The 15,865-nt window shown below is 36.5% G+C and overlaps 1 protein-coding gene across 1 annotated transcript in view; it reads right to left on the bottom strand.

Moving 5' to 3' along the window:
* Positions 1–331: 331 nt before the first annotated feature.
* Positions 332–15,865, bottom strand: part of LOC113424622 (macrophage mannose receptor 1-like) — a 69,759-nt gene continuing 54,225 nt past the window's right edge. The window contains exons 21-30 of the mRNA XM_026686400.2: positions 15,081–15,195; positions 12,568–12,713; positions 10,955–11,057; positions 9,558–9,787; positions 8,184–8,349; positions 7,386–7,538; positions 5,758–5,868; positions 3,157–3,363; positions 1,993–2,031; positions 332–941 (exon numbers count right to left, since the gene is read on the bottom strand). Coding sequence (XP_026542185.1) covers positions 718–941; positions 1,993–2,031; positions 3,157–3,363; positions 5,758–5,868; positions 7,386–7,538; positions 8,184–8,349; positions 9,558–9,787; positions 10,955–11,057; positions 12,568–12,713; positions 15,081–15,195 — 1,494 coding nt within the window. The 3' untranslated portion in view covers positions 332–717. The remainder of the gene's footprint in view (positions 942–1,992; positions 2,032–3,156; positions 3,364–5,757; positions 5,869–7,385; positions 7,539–8,183; positions 8,350–9,557; positions 9,788–10,954; positions 11,058–12,567; positions 12,714–15,080; positions 15,196–15,865) is intronic.

Genomic DNA, 15,865 nt, shown 5'->3' on the forward strand with positions numbered 1-15,865 from the left:
GATTTGGTGTAGCAAGGGTAATAGTCAGGGTCTAGAACCAAAAAGAAGGGGATGCTTCTCTTGAATAGTCTCTAGAAAAGGACATCACACCTTGCTGCACACTGAGAAGTGTATGAAGGGAAATCAGGGATAAATGGGGACATTGCTGGCTATGAGACAGCAGATGGCTTTATCTGGGCATTGATGCAAGCTATTCTTGGAAATTTGTTGAGACTCACATAAGGAAAAGGAAAAGATCATTTAAACATGCATGAAAGATGTAGAGGCTTTGGTTCCATACAGGAGAAACACTAATTAAATAGTAGAAACTTGTGATTTAATATCTCAAACATTGGTTTAGGTGACATGTTTAATTTTTGAAACCCCGTATAAAGTTGCTTTGAAGGGAGGAAGTAAAGGAATCAATTGATTTAATGAACTATGGTAGATGAATACAGAAACAATTTTTGCATGCTTTCTATGCAGTGTGCAAAAGAACCACTTCTAATTCTTCTTTAATTGAAATCTTTCATTTGAAAGTATACCATACAAAATATGTTTTTACTTAGTAACTAATAAATTCAGTCTTTTCATATCATGGGTTTGACCAATATATATTGTTAATAAGGTCTAATTTTTTTCAAATACTTTAAAATATTAAATTATTAACAGTATAATTCAATTTTTGAATGTATTGCATCCAATATATTTTATCCCTGGATAAGATACAGTTATTGGTTAATTTAATTCTTGATTGTCTACAAGAGATTGTGAATCCTTATGAAGAATAACCACATTGTCACTATACAGAGAATTGTCAAATCCAGCAGAGACTTGTGGTCTGTTTCTTCTTCTATAGAAAATATAGGCTGTGATTCCTGCACCAATGACTATGAAGATAATTGGGATAACTACCACCACTGCTGTGCCATGTGTTGATAGAAGTTCCTCTCCTTTCTGCACTAAAATACCAGAGAGAAGAAATGCACTGAATATAGTTATATTATCATAAAACTCTGATTTAACTTTTTTTTAATTAAGAAAGAAGCCAAAAGAGATTACATCCTGTCTAGCAGTCTAATAAAGGCAGAGCTAATAAGAGTCAACTACCAATACCGGGAATTTGTGAACTGTAACTCAGTAAAAGGAAGTAACTGTAATGCACCGTATTTTCCTGTTCATTACAGATCTCAAAGGAAATTGATACGTGTTGCCTATGGAAGATAAGGGCTGAATTGACAGAGGTGTGAATTCTTCCACAGCAAATATAAGTATAAATTGCTATGGCTATCACTTAGTGCTAATTATTGATTTGGGAACTGAAAGTAATCACAATTATACAATCACACTAACTGAAGAAGGAGGATTTTCAAGTCTTGGTTTCATAAATATAAAAAGATAGCCCATGTGATCTCACCTATGGCAGGGTAAATTAGGAATACAATTTTGGACTGACATTGTGGGGAACAAAAATTCTTAGAGATTCAATTAGATTTTATATTACTTTTGGCTGGCTTATTTTTTTTAAAAAAATCTTTTTTCCTTTCTGTTCTGCAACAAAACATGTTACAGACCTCTCTTTTTATCTATTTTTCCCAAATGTATAAAAGTATAGTGATTTGATTCTGTATCTATAAAATATGCTGGTTTATGATTGACAACTGTGATATTTGGATAGCAGCTGCTAAAATCTCAAGATTGCCTACAATATTTCCAGTACATTCTAAGAAAAAAAAAGTTAATAAAATGGCAAATGGCAGCCACCACAAGGATTTTAATGGCTTCCATTTCATTAAAATAGGAAAAAATATGTAAAACAAAACTTAACTACTGTAACTTAACAACTTACTGGACATATAGTAAGTTTTCATAACAACTCTGAATATACTCTATTGTCATCTAAATCTTTTAATCTACAAACATAGGTTGCTCTATATTTGACCTATATTCATCTCACAGATATGGAAAACGTATTACTAACTTTAAAAATAATATTTAAAATTACTTTCTTACCTGATATTTTTGTAGGCTTTATAGTTGATTCTTCAGTAACTAGAAAATAATCAAAATGTTTTCAGTGTGTAATTACTGTTCATGATTTACTGTATACTACTAAGATAGCAATGAAGAAGGATATGCAAAGTAATTTTAAAAAATCAATTTTTCTGAAATAACAGATTTTTATAGTAAACCTTTATGAGTTCAAAAGAAAGAATTATACATTTCAGGACCATGTCTGAAAAAATTGTTCACAGATATTTGTTTCCATTAAAAATTGATATTGTTTGGTATGACTCTGAATTCAACTCATTTCCTTAATTAAATTTTCTTGCTTGTATTTAAAGTATCAGGAATAATTTAAAACACAAAAACTAGTATTATTTTAGTCTATGGGTAGAATAGCCAGGTAGAAATGCAACATTTGAGAATAAAGCAATCCAAAGTTCCTTCTTTATGAAATAAAAATTGTACAGCATTATTCTTGTCTTTTGATATTCAGTTTATTCAGTTCCATGTCTTGGCAATAAAAGATTAGTTCATTGATGCCATAAAAAAGTTGAAATAATAATTAAGGGAAGCAAATGATGAAAAGTAAACTTTGTTTATTGAACATTTATCAAATGCTAACAATATAATTAATTATCAATATTAATATGTCATTCAATTATTGGTAGCAAAAATTAATATATTTTGCAATTGGTTCTACTTTTGCTCCTATTTTTTTTTATTTCAGATAATGTATTACTTGAAACAGAAAAAAATTTAAGGAGAAAGATGGCAAGATAAAACAAGACAAGACAGGGAGAGAGGGATGAAGGAAGGAAGGAAAGAGAGAAAGAAAGAGATGAAAAAAGATAAATTATAATTAATTATTTAGAAAGACTGTCATATGAACAACAAAGTACATTAAACATAAGTCACACTGTGGATTCTTAACATATATAAGTAGAAAAATCTGCTCAACAAGAAATTAGAAATAGAGGAAAACTTCAAATATTCTTGGATATATTTTTAAAATGACCAGATAATAACATGGTAAGAATAATTCCAAGGAGCATGCATCTAGGCAGAAATCAGAGGAATTAGAGTATTTTAGGAAACTGTATAATTTAATGTATATTCAATATTCAAATACTATTTTCAATCTAACATTATGATAATGATAATAAGGCTTACTTTTGTTTCTTTTACAAATAAATGCTCTTGATCGAAAATCTCCGCAGTGCCCCATGAACCATTGTCCAGAATTAGTATTCATGTAAGCACACTTGTCAAAAAAGATCTCGATGCCCTCTTTAAAATCAAGCTGCAGAGAAATTCTTAACTGCTGTTCATTCCAGTTGACAAAAGCAACTTCACTTTTATCTTGCCATATCCATTCTCCTATAGATAAAACAAATTTATAGCATTTAAAAAGGAAAATAACTGCCTGTGATGAAAAGGCAAATGCTATGGAAGTATATTAACACTCACTCTAATAATGATATCTAACATCTGCAAGCAAACAATGAAGTTCAGAGAGCACCATGGACTCCTCAGGTTTGGAGCTACAGACATTGTCTTCTCTCAGAACCACGTATTGTATAGGAATTAAATGTTTTAGAAAGTACACAAATGGGAGAGATTTGCATGTAAGGGGTGAGGTCAATAGTAGACAGTCTAAGGTTAAAGTTTTTGGGGTTTGGGGAAGAAACTACAGAGTTGGGTAGAGTATTCCAGACATTGACCACCCGACTTCAGCAATAGAGTGGTCAATGTCTGGAATACTCTACCCGACTCTGTAGTTTCTTCCCAAACCCCAAAAACTTTAACCTTAGACTGTCTACTATTGACCTCAACCCTTTCCTAAGAGGTCTGTAGGGGGCGTGCATAAGCGCACCAACGTGCCTACCGTCCCTGTCCTATTGTTTCTCTTCTTCTTCTCTTTTATTTTTCTTATATGTACCCATTTCATGTATTCACAACTATGTATACACTTATACTTATTATCTTGTAAACAATTGGCAAATCAAATAAATAAATAAATAAATCTTCACCAAGGAACAACTATTCCTGCTTCATGAATTCATGACAGCATGACCTGTTCATCAGTGTCAAATACAAACTCCTCAATAAATTGCCCAGCTGGATGAAAAATAGCTCAAATAAATGATCATGGGTTGCTCAACTCAGACTGAACAAATACTAGCATAGCATAAGGTAAAGGTAAAGGTTTCCTTCATGCATATGTGCTAGTCGTTTCTGGCTCTAGGGGGCGGTGCTCATGTCTGTTAAAACCAGAGACCCAGCATTGTCTGAAGACATCTCCGTGGTCATGTGCCCAGCATGACTAAATACCGAAAGCATACAGAACGCTGTTACATTCCCACCAAAGTAGTTCCTATTTTTCTACTTGCATTTTTACATGCTTTCAAACTGCTAGGTTGGCAGAAGCTGGGACAAGTAACGGGAATTCATTCCGTTACATGGTGCTAGGGATTTGAATCGCCAAAGTGCTGACCTTTCTGATCGACAAGCTCAGTGTCTTATCCACTGAGCCACTGCATCCCATAGATAACCTCAAAATTACAACAAAATTAGCACAGCATAGATAATCTTAAAATTACCAGAACAACCATGACCCCAGAACAAACAAAAATACTAACAACCATCATTTGCATTGTTGTTCCAATTCAATTTGCAAATCTTTGAGGTTTATGATTTTCTCCTGTCTTCTCCTCCTGTCCTCCTCCCTTTCCCTCCCCTCGCCTTGCCTCCCCTCCTCTCTTCTGTTCAACTTTCACTTATTCTAAAGCCAAGAACATTTTAGCTTCTTAATTGTTTATTACTTTATTTATTTTGTGGTCCCACCAATTCTTTCTTGTAAGCAAATAATATTTCTTGCAGATCTTTCAATCACCTTTATTGTTATTTTGTCATGCTATTATTTGTAGAAAATATGTGGGATAGCTTAACTGTTTGGTCCACAATTTCTTCAGCTTCTTCACAGATGCAACATTTGCTATCTGTTGATGCATTCTCAATTCTAGCTTAGAATGAATTTGTCCTTGTGCAATTTCTTTCTCTATCTCTTTCTTCAATTTTTCTGCTGTTGGCCATTATTGTTATCTGTTTTCCCTGCTGTTTTTTTTTTTATGTATTGGCCAATTAACATTTTGCTTTGACAGGTGTCTTATTTTTCATTTGATCTTTCTTGTAAGCCAGTTTGGTCTCTCCAGTATTTGGTAAGCCTTCATGGTATATTAGCTTCATTATCCTTCAAATATTCTTCCAATGCCATTTTTTTTCTTCAACAGTCTGATGGACTTGAAAAATTCAAAACTCATCTATTTATGTATTTATTTATATCTTATATTTCTAAATAGCCCATCTCCCTCAAAACAATCCTTGATAAATTATTTTCCTTGCTAAGCAGAGTCTGTCAACATTACTGTGTTGATAGGGCTTCTAGTTCAGCTTGAGTCCAGTTCATTATTCCAGCTGGGTATATGATTGTAATTATCCAGGTATTAGTAGACTTGATGTATTTAAGTTTGGACTTTAAGATTTTCTTCACTTTATTTATATATTCACTAGCACATCAGTTTCTGTAAGTTACATTTCATCATATTGTTTATAGGAGAAACACTCTTTGTCTGACGAGACCTAATCTAATATTGTTGAACTTCTGGCATAACTCTCACATTCCCCAGAATACAAGCCCCACAACCACATCAAGGCAGAATTTAACTGAGGATTATTATTATTTATATAGATAAATTTTATTTAAATAATTACCATCTATATTTTTGTATAAGCCTATCCAAAACTCATTAATATCAACACTTTCCATTTCTTTCTGTAAAAATTGTAATTCAATTGAGTCTTCGATTGAAGTCAAGGTACCACCTACAAAACATGAGAGAGATCAAAATTCATTAACAGATTCTATCCCTACCCCAAAACCAACAAAATAGTTACATTAAGGTTCTTTTGAGTTCAGCTGAGTACTTTTGAACCATGTCCAGAAGATAATTCTACCAGGATAGCTAGTAAGATAAAGCCACTGCCACTTTGCTTTCTGAGCTGTCATGTGCAAATGTCTTCCAGGTATGTCCAGACTTTTTGAAAAGACTTCAGAAGGGCCTTAAGCAACCATACCAAGCCTTAATTGACCCAGGTGCTAGGTGGCTATATGTTCATATATAATAAGTAATTTTCTAGCTGTGTATCATTAAATCAAAAGAAAGTTATTGCATGGTGAACTATGTTGTTTTTCATCCCACCAAATGGTTTTACTCAGTTGAAACTTTTCTTTTAGTGATTATTTTCAGAGGACATGAAAAATACAAAAGTATTTATTTATCTTTATATTACCCATGTTTCCCTACAAATAAGACCCAATCTTATATTTTGGGGGCGGCTCTAAAATAAGCACTAGTCTTATTTTGGGGAAAATACGATTTCAGGGTGCTCAGCCCCCCTTAGCACCTTACCTCCTGGTATGTGCACAAGAGGCAGCAAGTGCATGGGGACCGACAGCATCCATCAGCAGCTACAGCTCACCAGTGCCTTGGACAGCACACTCTGAGTTGATTCCCTGTCCAAGCAGTAGATGGAGGCAGATGCAGGGGGAAAGGCAGGTGATCCAGATGCACCATGTGGGCCATGAGAAAGCTGACAGTTGTTGGGCTGGAGTAGGCGAGAGGCTACTGGAGGCTTGTCTTCATGCAGCAGCAGCGGCAGCAGACAGAGACAGAGGTGCAGAATAGAAGGTGATCCTGACCCATCATGTGGGCCACAAACCAAGAGACACAAAGATGAGCCTGCCCCAGCCAGCTGCCCATGTCGACCCACTGACTCTCAGCTTTCCTGCAGCCCATACAACATGTCCGGGTTGCCTGCCTTCTCCCCATGCCTCTGCCTCCATCTGCTGCTGGTGCCACCACACAAAGATGAGCCTCCCACAGCCACCTACCATGCCAGCCCACCTACTTTTGGCTTTCTTGCAGCCCACACTATGCATCTGGATTTCATGCCTCTTCCTTCACCTACTGCTTGGGCAGGTAATCAACTCACCTGCACTATGTGGGCTAAGATTGCTGCCGGACACCATCAGCCCACACATGCTCACCACCTCCTGTGTTGGCCATGCCCAGCCCCTTTCACTAGAGCTTATTTTTGGGGTAGAACTTATTTTCAGGGAAACACAGTATGCACATTCTATATAGCATTTTCCTACATTCTCAACAGCTGTTCTTTCAATAGCTTTATAGTGCAGAATATAATACAATAAAAGTTGGGTTTGCTGGCTGAATTTGGCACAGATGTATTTATTCAAAATCACTGTAAATGTAGAACCTGGCAAGATTTCCCTAAGCATAGAAAATTACTGTTATCATTAAGTACTTCAAAAGTATACTAACCTATATGAGAACACACCATAGATGCTGCTGGCCAAGTTTCCATTAAAAGGAAAATTTTATAGCAATGACCTCTAAAAGGAATCCAAGATATTTGGCTGTTTTTGGAGGTTTGGCATTTTCCTGGCAATTGTGGAATCTCAGTTGGCATTACACCTGTTATGAAACAAAAAGGTTTTCTTTATTAAAGAAAATGCATATGTAAGCAACTAGCCACTAAGGAAAGTATTAATAATAAGCAGTATAAATAATAACTATAATAAAATAATACAGTAAGACATAACATAAATTCATTATTTTCTATGTGAAACACTTTAGAGCCCTCCTGTTTTTAAAAGTTTAGCTTATGATTTTGTTGATATAGGTAGTCCTCAATTTACGAGAATTGAGCCTCATATTTATGTTGCTAAGTGAGACAGTTGTTAACTTAATGTGGCCCATTTTATGATCTTTCTTGCCACAGATGTTAAGTAAATCATTGCAACTGTTAAGTTAGTTGTTACGTCCCCAATCACATGGCTTGTCAGAAGGTGAACACACGACCTGGGACACTACAGCATCATAAATATGAGTGAGTTGCAAAGTATCCCAATTTTGATCACATGACTATGAGGATGCTGTAATGATCATGAGTGTGAAAAACACTTCATTTTATTCAACGCGGTTGTAACTTTGAATGGTTACTAAATGAACTGCTGTAAGTGAAGAATTACCTGTATATGCCACTTTTAGTAATTAGGCACTAACTGAATTAAAATTAAAATGCAAACTCTATTAAAATAGACTTATTATTTTGCTTACCATAATATCTCTCGCAAACAGAGTAGTATTTTTCACTGCAGTTTCCTGTTTTCCAATAACCATCAGTGTCTAGGTAGACACAGGCTGTCTTATGCAATGGTTCTCCAGCAGCCCAGTTAGTGTACATTAGCCTCAAGTTACTTACCCACTTGTACCTAGCATCATTCTGAAACCAAAATGCATAAGGGAATAATTACAGGAAGTGCAAGGAAAATAATTATTGATTTAATTTCACTATAGCCAGTCTTCACTTAATAACTCTAACTGGGGCAGGAATTTACATTGCTAAGTAAAACACTCATTTAGTGAAATGTGGTTTGACAATATTACTTAGCAACAGCAGTTCTGGCAGTCCTGGTTGTGGTTATTGGGAGACAACTGTACACCATAATTAGGCAACAACCTTGCATTATTCCTATCCTGCCTCACCTCTGCTTCAACTCCCCATACATTCTCTCTCCCCTCTCTGCAATTTTTGCTATCTTCTACTCCACCACTGCCCCATCATCTAATCTGCCACCCCTTCATAATAGCCTTGCAGAAGACAAGCAGCTGCTTCAACCAGATGTGCCTTATCAGCAGGAGAATGAAAAAACAGGGAGGGTCAGTTTGGGGCAGTGAGAAATTTCAGGGTAGGCATGGGCAGTAATGGAGTCCAGGGCAAAAAAGGTAGGGAAGATACAGAGGCAGGGTAAGTTGAAGTACATTCTGTCATCTGAAAAGAGGGAAGGCTGCCAAGACCATTAATTTTGATTGTGTGATCCCAGGAGCATTGCAATTTGAGAATCAGCCATAACTACCATTGAGCCCTATCATCACTTCAAATGGTCACTGAGTGAATCGTTGTTAAGTGGAAACTATTTGAACCCCTTTTTCATTGCCAACTGGTCTCCATGTCCTCTTCCTTAATTGTGAGAAAAAGCCAACCAGAGCTGCTTAAAATTGGAACAATATAAATCTTTTACAGAAATAAATCAATTCTGTGAAAGCATTTAGTCTTCAAGATCCATTTAGAAAATTGTCACATATTTGTCACGTCAGAGGCCTCATTTAGTGACCGTGGGCACTTACAGCAGTGATGAAAAAGAAACTTTATCTGTCATCTTTGCATTTACAACATTTGCAGATCAGTAAAAACAAAGGAAAGCTGTAAAATGTTCATAAGCAGAGTTGCAATTTCACTTAGTGGCCTCTTTGTTTAACAATAGAGTTGCCCATCCCAAATACGGCTGCTAAAACAAGGACCACCTCTACCCATAACACTGTCTACTCTTAGAAATCCCGTTCTTGAATTCTTTATGTATGTGATCATTTTTCCAAGTATACAAATTTAAATATAGGGCTTCATTGTGAATGTATAGATTCTGTTCTTACCTCTTGGCTGCTTAGTCCAATCCATACAGGCTCCTTGTATTTGAGCACTTGCAGCCATATGAATGATTCAACATAGGGGTCTAGAATGGCGGCCAGTTTTGAATTTTCAGATTCACATTTCTTCCTTGCTTCTTCCCAGGTCATCTTGGGACTAACCATAGAATAGCTGCTATTTCCATAACTGATATAGTGAGATGCTGGATCCGTTGGTTCAGAGTAAGGTTCAGGACCTTTAAAAAAAAATCAGCCAAGATCACACATAGTTCTGCTATTTTTTAATTCTGAAAACCCTTAACATTTTATTTTATTTATTTAATCTTTTCTTAAAATATCCTCTCAGATCCATACCATGACCAAACTTGATACAAAAAAATCAAGAGTACATTAAACAAATAGGTAAAATGAGTCACTTTAAGGAGACCTTGAGGTATAATATAAATGTATCTCTTTAGCTATCCCAACTCAGGACTTGAATACCTTTTGGGCAAATACCTGATTCAATGCTACTAAAAGCCTTTATTCTGGGCTACAAATAGTTGGTATCATAATTATGTTTGTTAGTTCACTTTATTTAAATACTTCCTGAAGTTGATGGTAATGTGATTTAAATTTACAATTTCTATACATTCCTTCACAATGTATTATCTTGGTTACCGTATCTGGCTTGTTGCAATCTTATTTGGCTCAATCATGTTTGTTCACCCAGGTTTTTCTTTTTATATGTATAATTTTTATTAAAACTTTTTAAAAATATAATAAAGTCTAACACAAACATAAAATGGGAAAGAAAAAAAAGAAAAAGAAAGAAATCAAGCAAAAATAAAAATTCAAGAAAAGAAACAGGTTGAAGAATACTAGGAAAGAAAGAAAGAAAGATTCCAATGTTCTTCATAGCAGTATAGCTAGATATATCAATGTAGTTATATGCTTAACGTCTCTGACTATCCTAAGTTGCCTCATGTTGATCTTCTTCCTAGAATCTATCCTATCTAATGATCAAAATCATAGTTCACAAATTCACTTTTTTCAAATTCTGATACTGATCTGTAGAAGATAATCTACATCAGAGTTCTCCAACGTTTCCGGCTTTGTGGACTAGAGTGGGGAAGGGAGTAGTTTGTGCAAGTGCCACCAAGCACACATGTACGCAGCTCCATTTGTGCGAGCAGCATGCATGCAGCATGCAAATGAACCCATGCATCCATGCTTACCTGCTGCTCACATAAGTGAGGATGCGAACACATGTGCACACGCTCACCAGCCATTTCCAGGGCGCAGTTGCAAACCCCTCGCAGCCAACAAGTGGCCTGGGGCCCATAGGTTGGGAATTCCTGATGTAAACTACATGTCCTTATTCTCTGAAACTGAATTAATTTCCAAGACTTCTAAAAACTTACCAGTATTTTTTTGGCAGATATAGGACATTTTAAAAGAACAGACTCCAACTCTCCAATATCCTGCAAGTCTTTCAGGTTTTGTCACCATAAAAACGCAATCACCCTACAATATTTATGCACAGCAAGAAAGCAAAATACAGTCACTGGTATCATGATTGGAATAATCTTTCTGGAACCCCTCCTTTATAATCTCAAAAGAGAAAAAATATGTGTGTTTTTGTTCCTGATAACTATATAAGATGATCCCCATGTGAATATCTGTCATTTGTCATAATGTCCTATAGAACAGTGATCCCCAACCTTTTTATGCCGCGGCCCGGTACCGGCATCAGCTGGGCGCCGTGGCCCGGTGCGGCATCAGCTGGGCGCCGCCATCTTTTTGATGAAAAAGTGCTTCCGGTGACCTCACCGGAAGCACTTTTTCATCAAAAGATGGCGGCGCGCGCTGGTGAGCTTTCCGGGTAGAAATGACTTTCTACCCGGAAAAGCTCACGAAGCTAAGCGCCGCTCATCTTTTGATGAAAAAGTGCTTCCGGTGAGCTTTCTACCCGGAAAAGCTCACCGGAAGCACTTTTTCATCAAAAAGATGGCGGCGCCTGCAAAACCAGCTGCCCGGTAGGACTTGTTCCACGGACCGGGACCGGTCCGCGGACCGGTGGTTGGGGACCCCTGCTATAGAATCTAGCACAGAAGCATCCCAAAGCATATTCAATAGAAGCATTTGAGCCTCCATCATCAAAGGAAAATGCTGCCACTGCCAATAGTATAGAACTGGAAGGAGGAAAAGGAAGTCAGTAGTCTTTAATGACTCTTTATTGTCGGGGTACTTCATGAAAATAACAGATTGTGCAGAACATGCTGCTTTAGGCAAAGGAACCATTTAGACATTCCTCTCTTCCCAAAAGCCCCAGTGTGCATGTACAGAGCCACGATAGTATGTTTCTTTGGCAAACCCATCAAAAGTGATATCTACACATACACACTCATGGAGATAAACTAGAGAAGCCTTCAAACATACCGCAAAATGGGAAATGAATTATTTGCTCATATCCAAGCTTTGCCCTTTGGAATACTGTGCGCAGCTCATTGCATACATTGAAGGTAAGCAGCCATGAGAATCAAATCACTTCTTTTGAATTTGAAGGCTGTAGCAAGGTTTATGTATCAGGCATTCTATACCTGGCAGGGTCCTTTCTTCTCCATATTTATTATATATTTTTATTTCTATAGATTTTTTATTTTAAATTTAATTTTACTGGATCATTTTCTTTCTTTAAAGGAGTGTTGGCAATAGTAAAATTATCCAAAGCATATTTTTCATTCATAAAAAGAGCCACAGGAGTAAGACTGGTTTTTCCCCCAGTATTATATCACCCTCTATTGATGAGGAGAAAGCACAGCAGACTTTTCTTATTTAATAGACAGAAAAATCTGAAATATCACCCATTTTATACATGCATTTATTCATTAAATTTATATCGCCAGCCATATCACATAAAAAGAAACTCCTTTCCATAAAGATTTTGTATCATTGTAGGAATTCAACATCAAGGAGATTAATTCCACATTTGTGGGGAAATAGAACAGAAAAAAATCCAACAAATTGGACTTACATCGTATGATCGAGGTGACCCTTTAGCCCAATTTGTAAAATAGACTCCACTCCCATCAGTCCAGAGGAAATATCCCCTCCAATTCACGTCAGTCAATCCAGTCCAAGTATTACCACTAGCACTTTTCAACTGCATTGTGAGAAAAGCTGAGGGGAGGTGAATACAGATATATTTTACAACAAAGTATTGTCAGGCTCATCACCAATTAAATTTTGTTCCAACTTTCCAGAAGTTCATTTTGGCTATGTTAGATTTTAAAAAGTACCTCAGAAGGGGGCGTGCATAAGCGCACCAACGTGCCTACCGTCCCTGTCCTATTGTTTCTCGTATTCTTTTATTTTTCATATATGTACCCATTTCATGTATTCACAACTATGTATACTCTTATACTTATTATCTTGTAAACAATTGGCAAATCAAATAAATAAATAAAATACCAGACCAAACTCTGCTCACATACAATATTTATGACAGCCATTTCTATGTTCCCATCTTAAGAACATCCCAGGTGATCATCTATAAAGCCTTTCATGGCATAGGGCTTGGCTATCGGAGGAACCCCCTATATTCAATTGTTTCTGCCTGCCAAGTATATTCTGGCAGGAAGATTCCTTTCTTTTGGATATTAGAAGGTACCAATACCATTGACAGAACAGAACAGAATAAAAGGAGGATGGCAGAAGAAATTACACACAATTTAAACTGTTGCCATAAATTGAGTTATACAGATTGTAGCTTCTATCTTATGTTCCTGATATTTTAATAGCAAAAAACCATGCCCGTTCCTGTTGGTTGTCAGTATTTGGAGTAATGTTGCTCATTTGTTGATTAGCTATGGGATAAGTAATTTGTTTTTTCTGATTAGTTGGCAGGTCACTGGATATCTTTAGAAGAGTTACTAACTTTATTGCAATTGCTGTTGCCATCAGATGCCCAATTTTTAATACACTTGGCACGTTAGCTATGTTACTCATGTTATGGTTGCCCACTCCAGCAGACTCTGGATGGCTTGGCAAATCCACCCCAAAAATAAAAACAGCACAGCACAGCACATGAAATAGCACAGACATATCCACCCAAAACAACGAACAACATCAATAATATGAAACATAACACCTGCCCCACGAATTCATTAACCCAAGGCTTGGGATCAGAACTAAGTCTGAAGGGCTCTGACCTGAGTGTTGTCAGTAGCTCTGGCACGCTGCTGCTCCAGAGCAGGTAGGGAGAGGGAGGGGCTGCAATACAGAGAGAAAACTTCTTCAATCCTACTGGATGACAACATTTAATAGTAGGAACCTGGACTGAATCCTCCCAACAGAATGTACTTGCAAATAGAAACCATTGGATTCAGGCAATTCCACAGATAGCCAAGCATAATGCCATGATGGGCTTTATAGATCACCAAGCACTTAAACCACACCTGGAAGCGGACTGGCAACCTATTCAAAAATGTCTTTGACCAAGTGGGACCAAATAGCTAAACAGTCATAACTACTTAGTCATATCAGGATTGAACTGAAATCTGTTTTGCCCCACCCAGGCTCAACAGATACTGGTCAACAGCTTTTCCTACCTAAGGCAAGGTTGAACTATAAAACTGGCTATCAAAATGTACTGATACTGAACCCTGAACCAACGAATGAGCTCACTGCATCATATAATCCATATGTTTTATATAATTTTCAGTTTTTACTTTTCAGATAACTACAGACCTCTTAGGAAAGGGGTGAGATCAATAGTAGACAGTCTAAGGTTAAAGTTTTGGGGGTTTGGGGAAGAAACCACAGAGTCAGGTAGAGTATTCCAGACATTGACTACTCTATTGCTGAAGTCGTATTTCCTGCAATCAAGTTTGGTGCGGTTTACCTTGAGTTCGTATCTATTGTGTGCTCTTGTATTGTTATGGTTGAAGCTGAAGTATTCATTGACAGGTAGGACATTGCAATATATAATTTTATGTACTAAACTTAGATCAGACTGAAGGCGGCGTAGTTCTAGGTTTTCTAGGTCTAGAATTTCAAGTCTGGTAGTCTAAGGTATTCTGCAATGAGTAGAGGAGTGGAGAACTCTTCTTGTGAAATATTTCTGGACTTTCTCAACTGTATTAATATAGATACGTAATGCGGGTTCCAGACTGATGAGCTGTATTCAAGTATTGGTCTTGCAAATGTTTTGTATGCTGTAGTTAGTAGTGTGATATTACCAAAGAAAAAGCTACGTAGGATTAGGTTAACAACTCTTAATGCCTTTTTGGCTATGTAGTTACAGTGGGCTCTAGCACTTAGATCATTAGAGATGAGTACTCCAAGGTCCTTGACAGAGTTTGGATCATCAACAAGGTCTTGACTATTCAGCTTGCATTTTATTTTCTGATTTTTTTTGCCAATATGAAAGACAGAGCATTTATTTGTTGAGATTTGAGGTTGCCATTTGTTTGACCATTCTGATACATAGTCGAGGTCTTTTTGAAGGGTAGCAGTATTGTCAGTGGTTTAAAGAAATGATTGTACCTTGAACAGCTTTGTTTGGTATACTAGCCAGATTTCCTCCTAGGTTTCTGCAGTGATCACGTGCAGCGCTCCAGTTTTTCTTCTCCTCTTCTCTGAAGCCAAAGACTTGGAAGCACTAGAAGAATAAAAATCCCTCCAAAAATCCATTAATCAAGAAAGAGTTAATTAAATAAAAAGTAATAGAAATGATCAACATAGAATCATCAATCATGAAATGAAATAGGAATATTTAACGTAATTTAGAATGTAATTCAGTCGTAATGAAATAGTAGTAATAAAATCGAATTCACCACTTTCTTTTGGGAAAAAATATAAGCAGTAATAAAGTTAATCTTTTTATGATTTAACTGTGTACAAACTTACTGTCTGCTTTTTGTGATATAATTGACTTCTTAGTAATTTTGTATTGATGATCTTTATACAGCCAGTTTATCACTGCCATCCTACTTCTGGAAGCACCCAGGAGAGAGGGACTAATGAAAAAAAGAAAGTGCCTATATCTTTCAAAATCTTGCTGGTCTTGGTTTTACCATTAAAGGAAGAAAGATGATGTTGCTTATAAATATGTCTATAGTCACTTAGTAAGTATTCATAGTTATGAGTTTTGATGATTCCTCCCTCCCATAGTTATATGATCACATTTTCAGCATTTGGCAATGAGCCAACACTTATAGACACTTGCTTTGTTCTGCAGTCATATGACTATGATTTATTCCGTTTTTTGTTGAAAACTGATGTTTACGTCCATTTTTTGGCAAAAAAATGCCCATGAAGATATCTCTTGC

This window comes from Notechis scutatus, chromosome Z (genome assembly GCF_049901735.1).
Source record: "Notechis scutatus isolate UNSWTSFEM ecotype Mainland chromosome Z, rNotScu1.2, whole genome shotgun sequence".
Lineage (NCBI taxonomy): Eukaryota > Metazoa > Chordata > Lepidosauria > Squamata > Elapidae > Notechis > Notechis scutatus.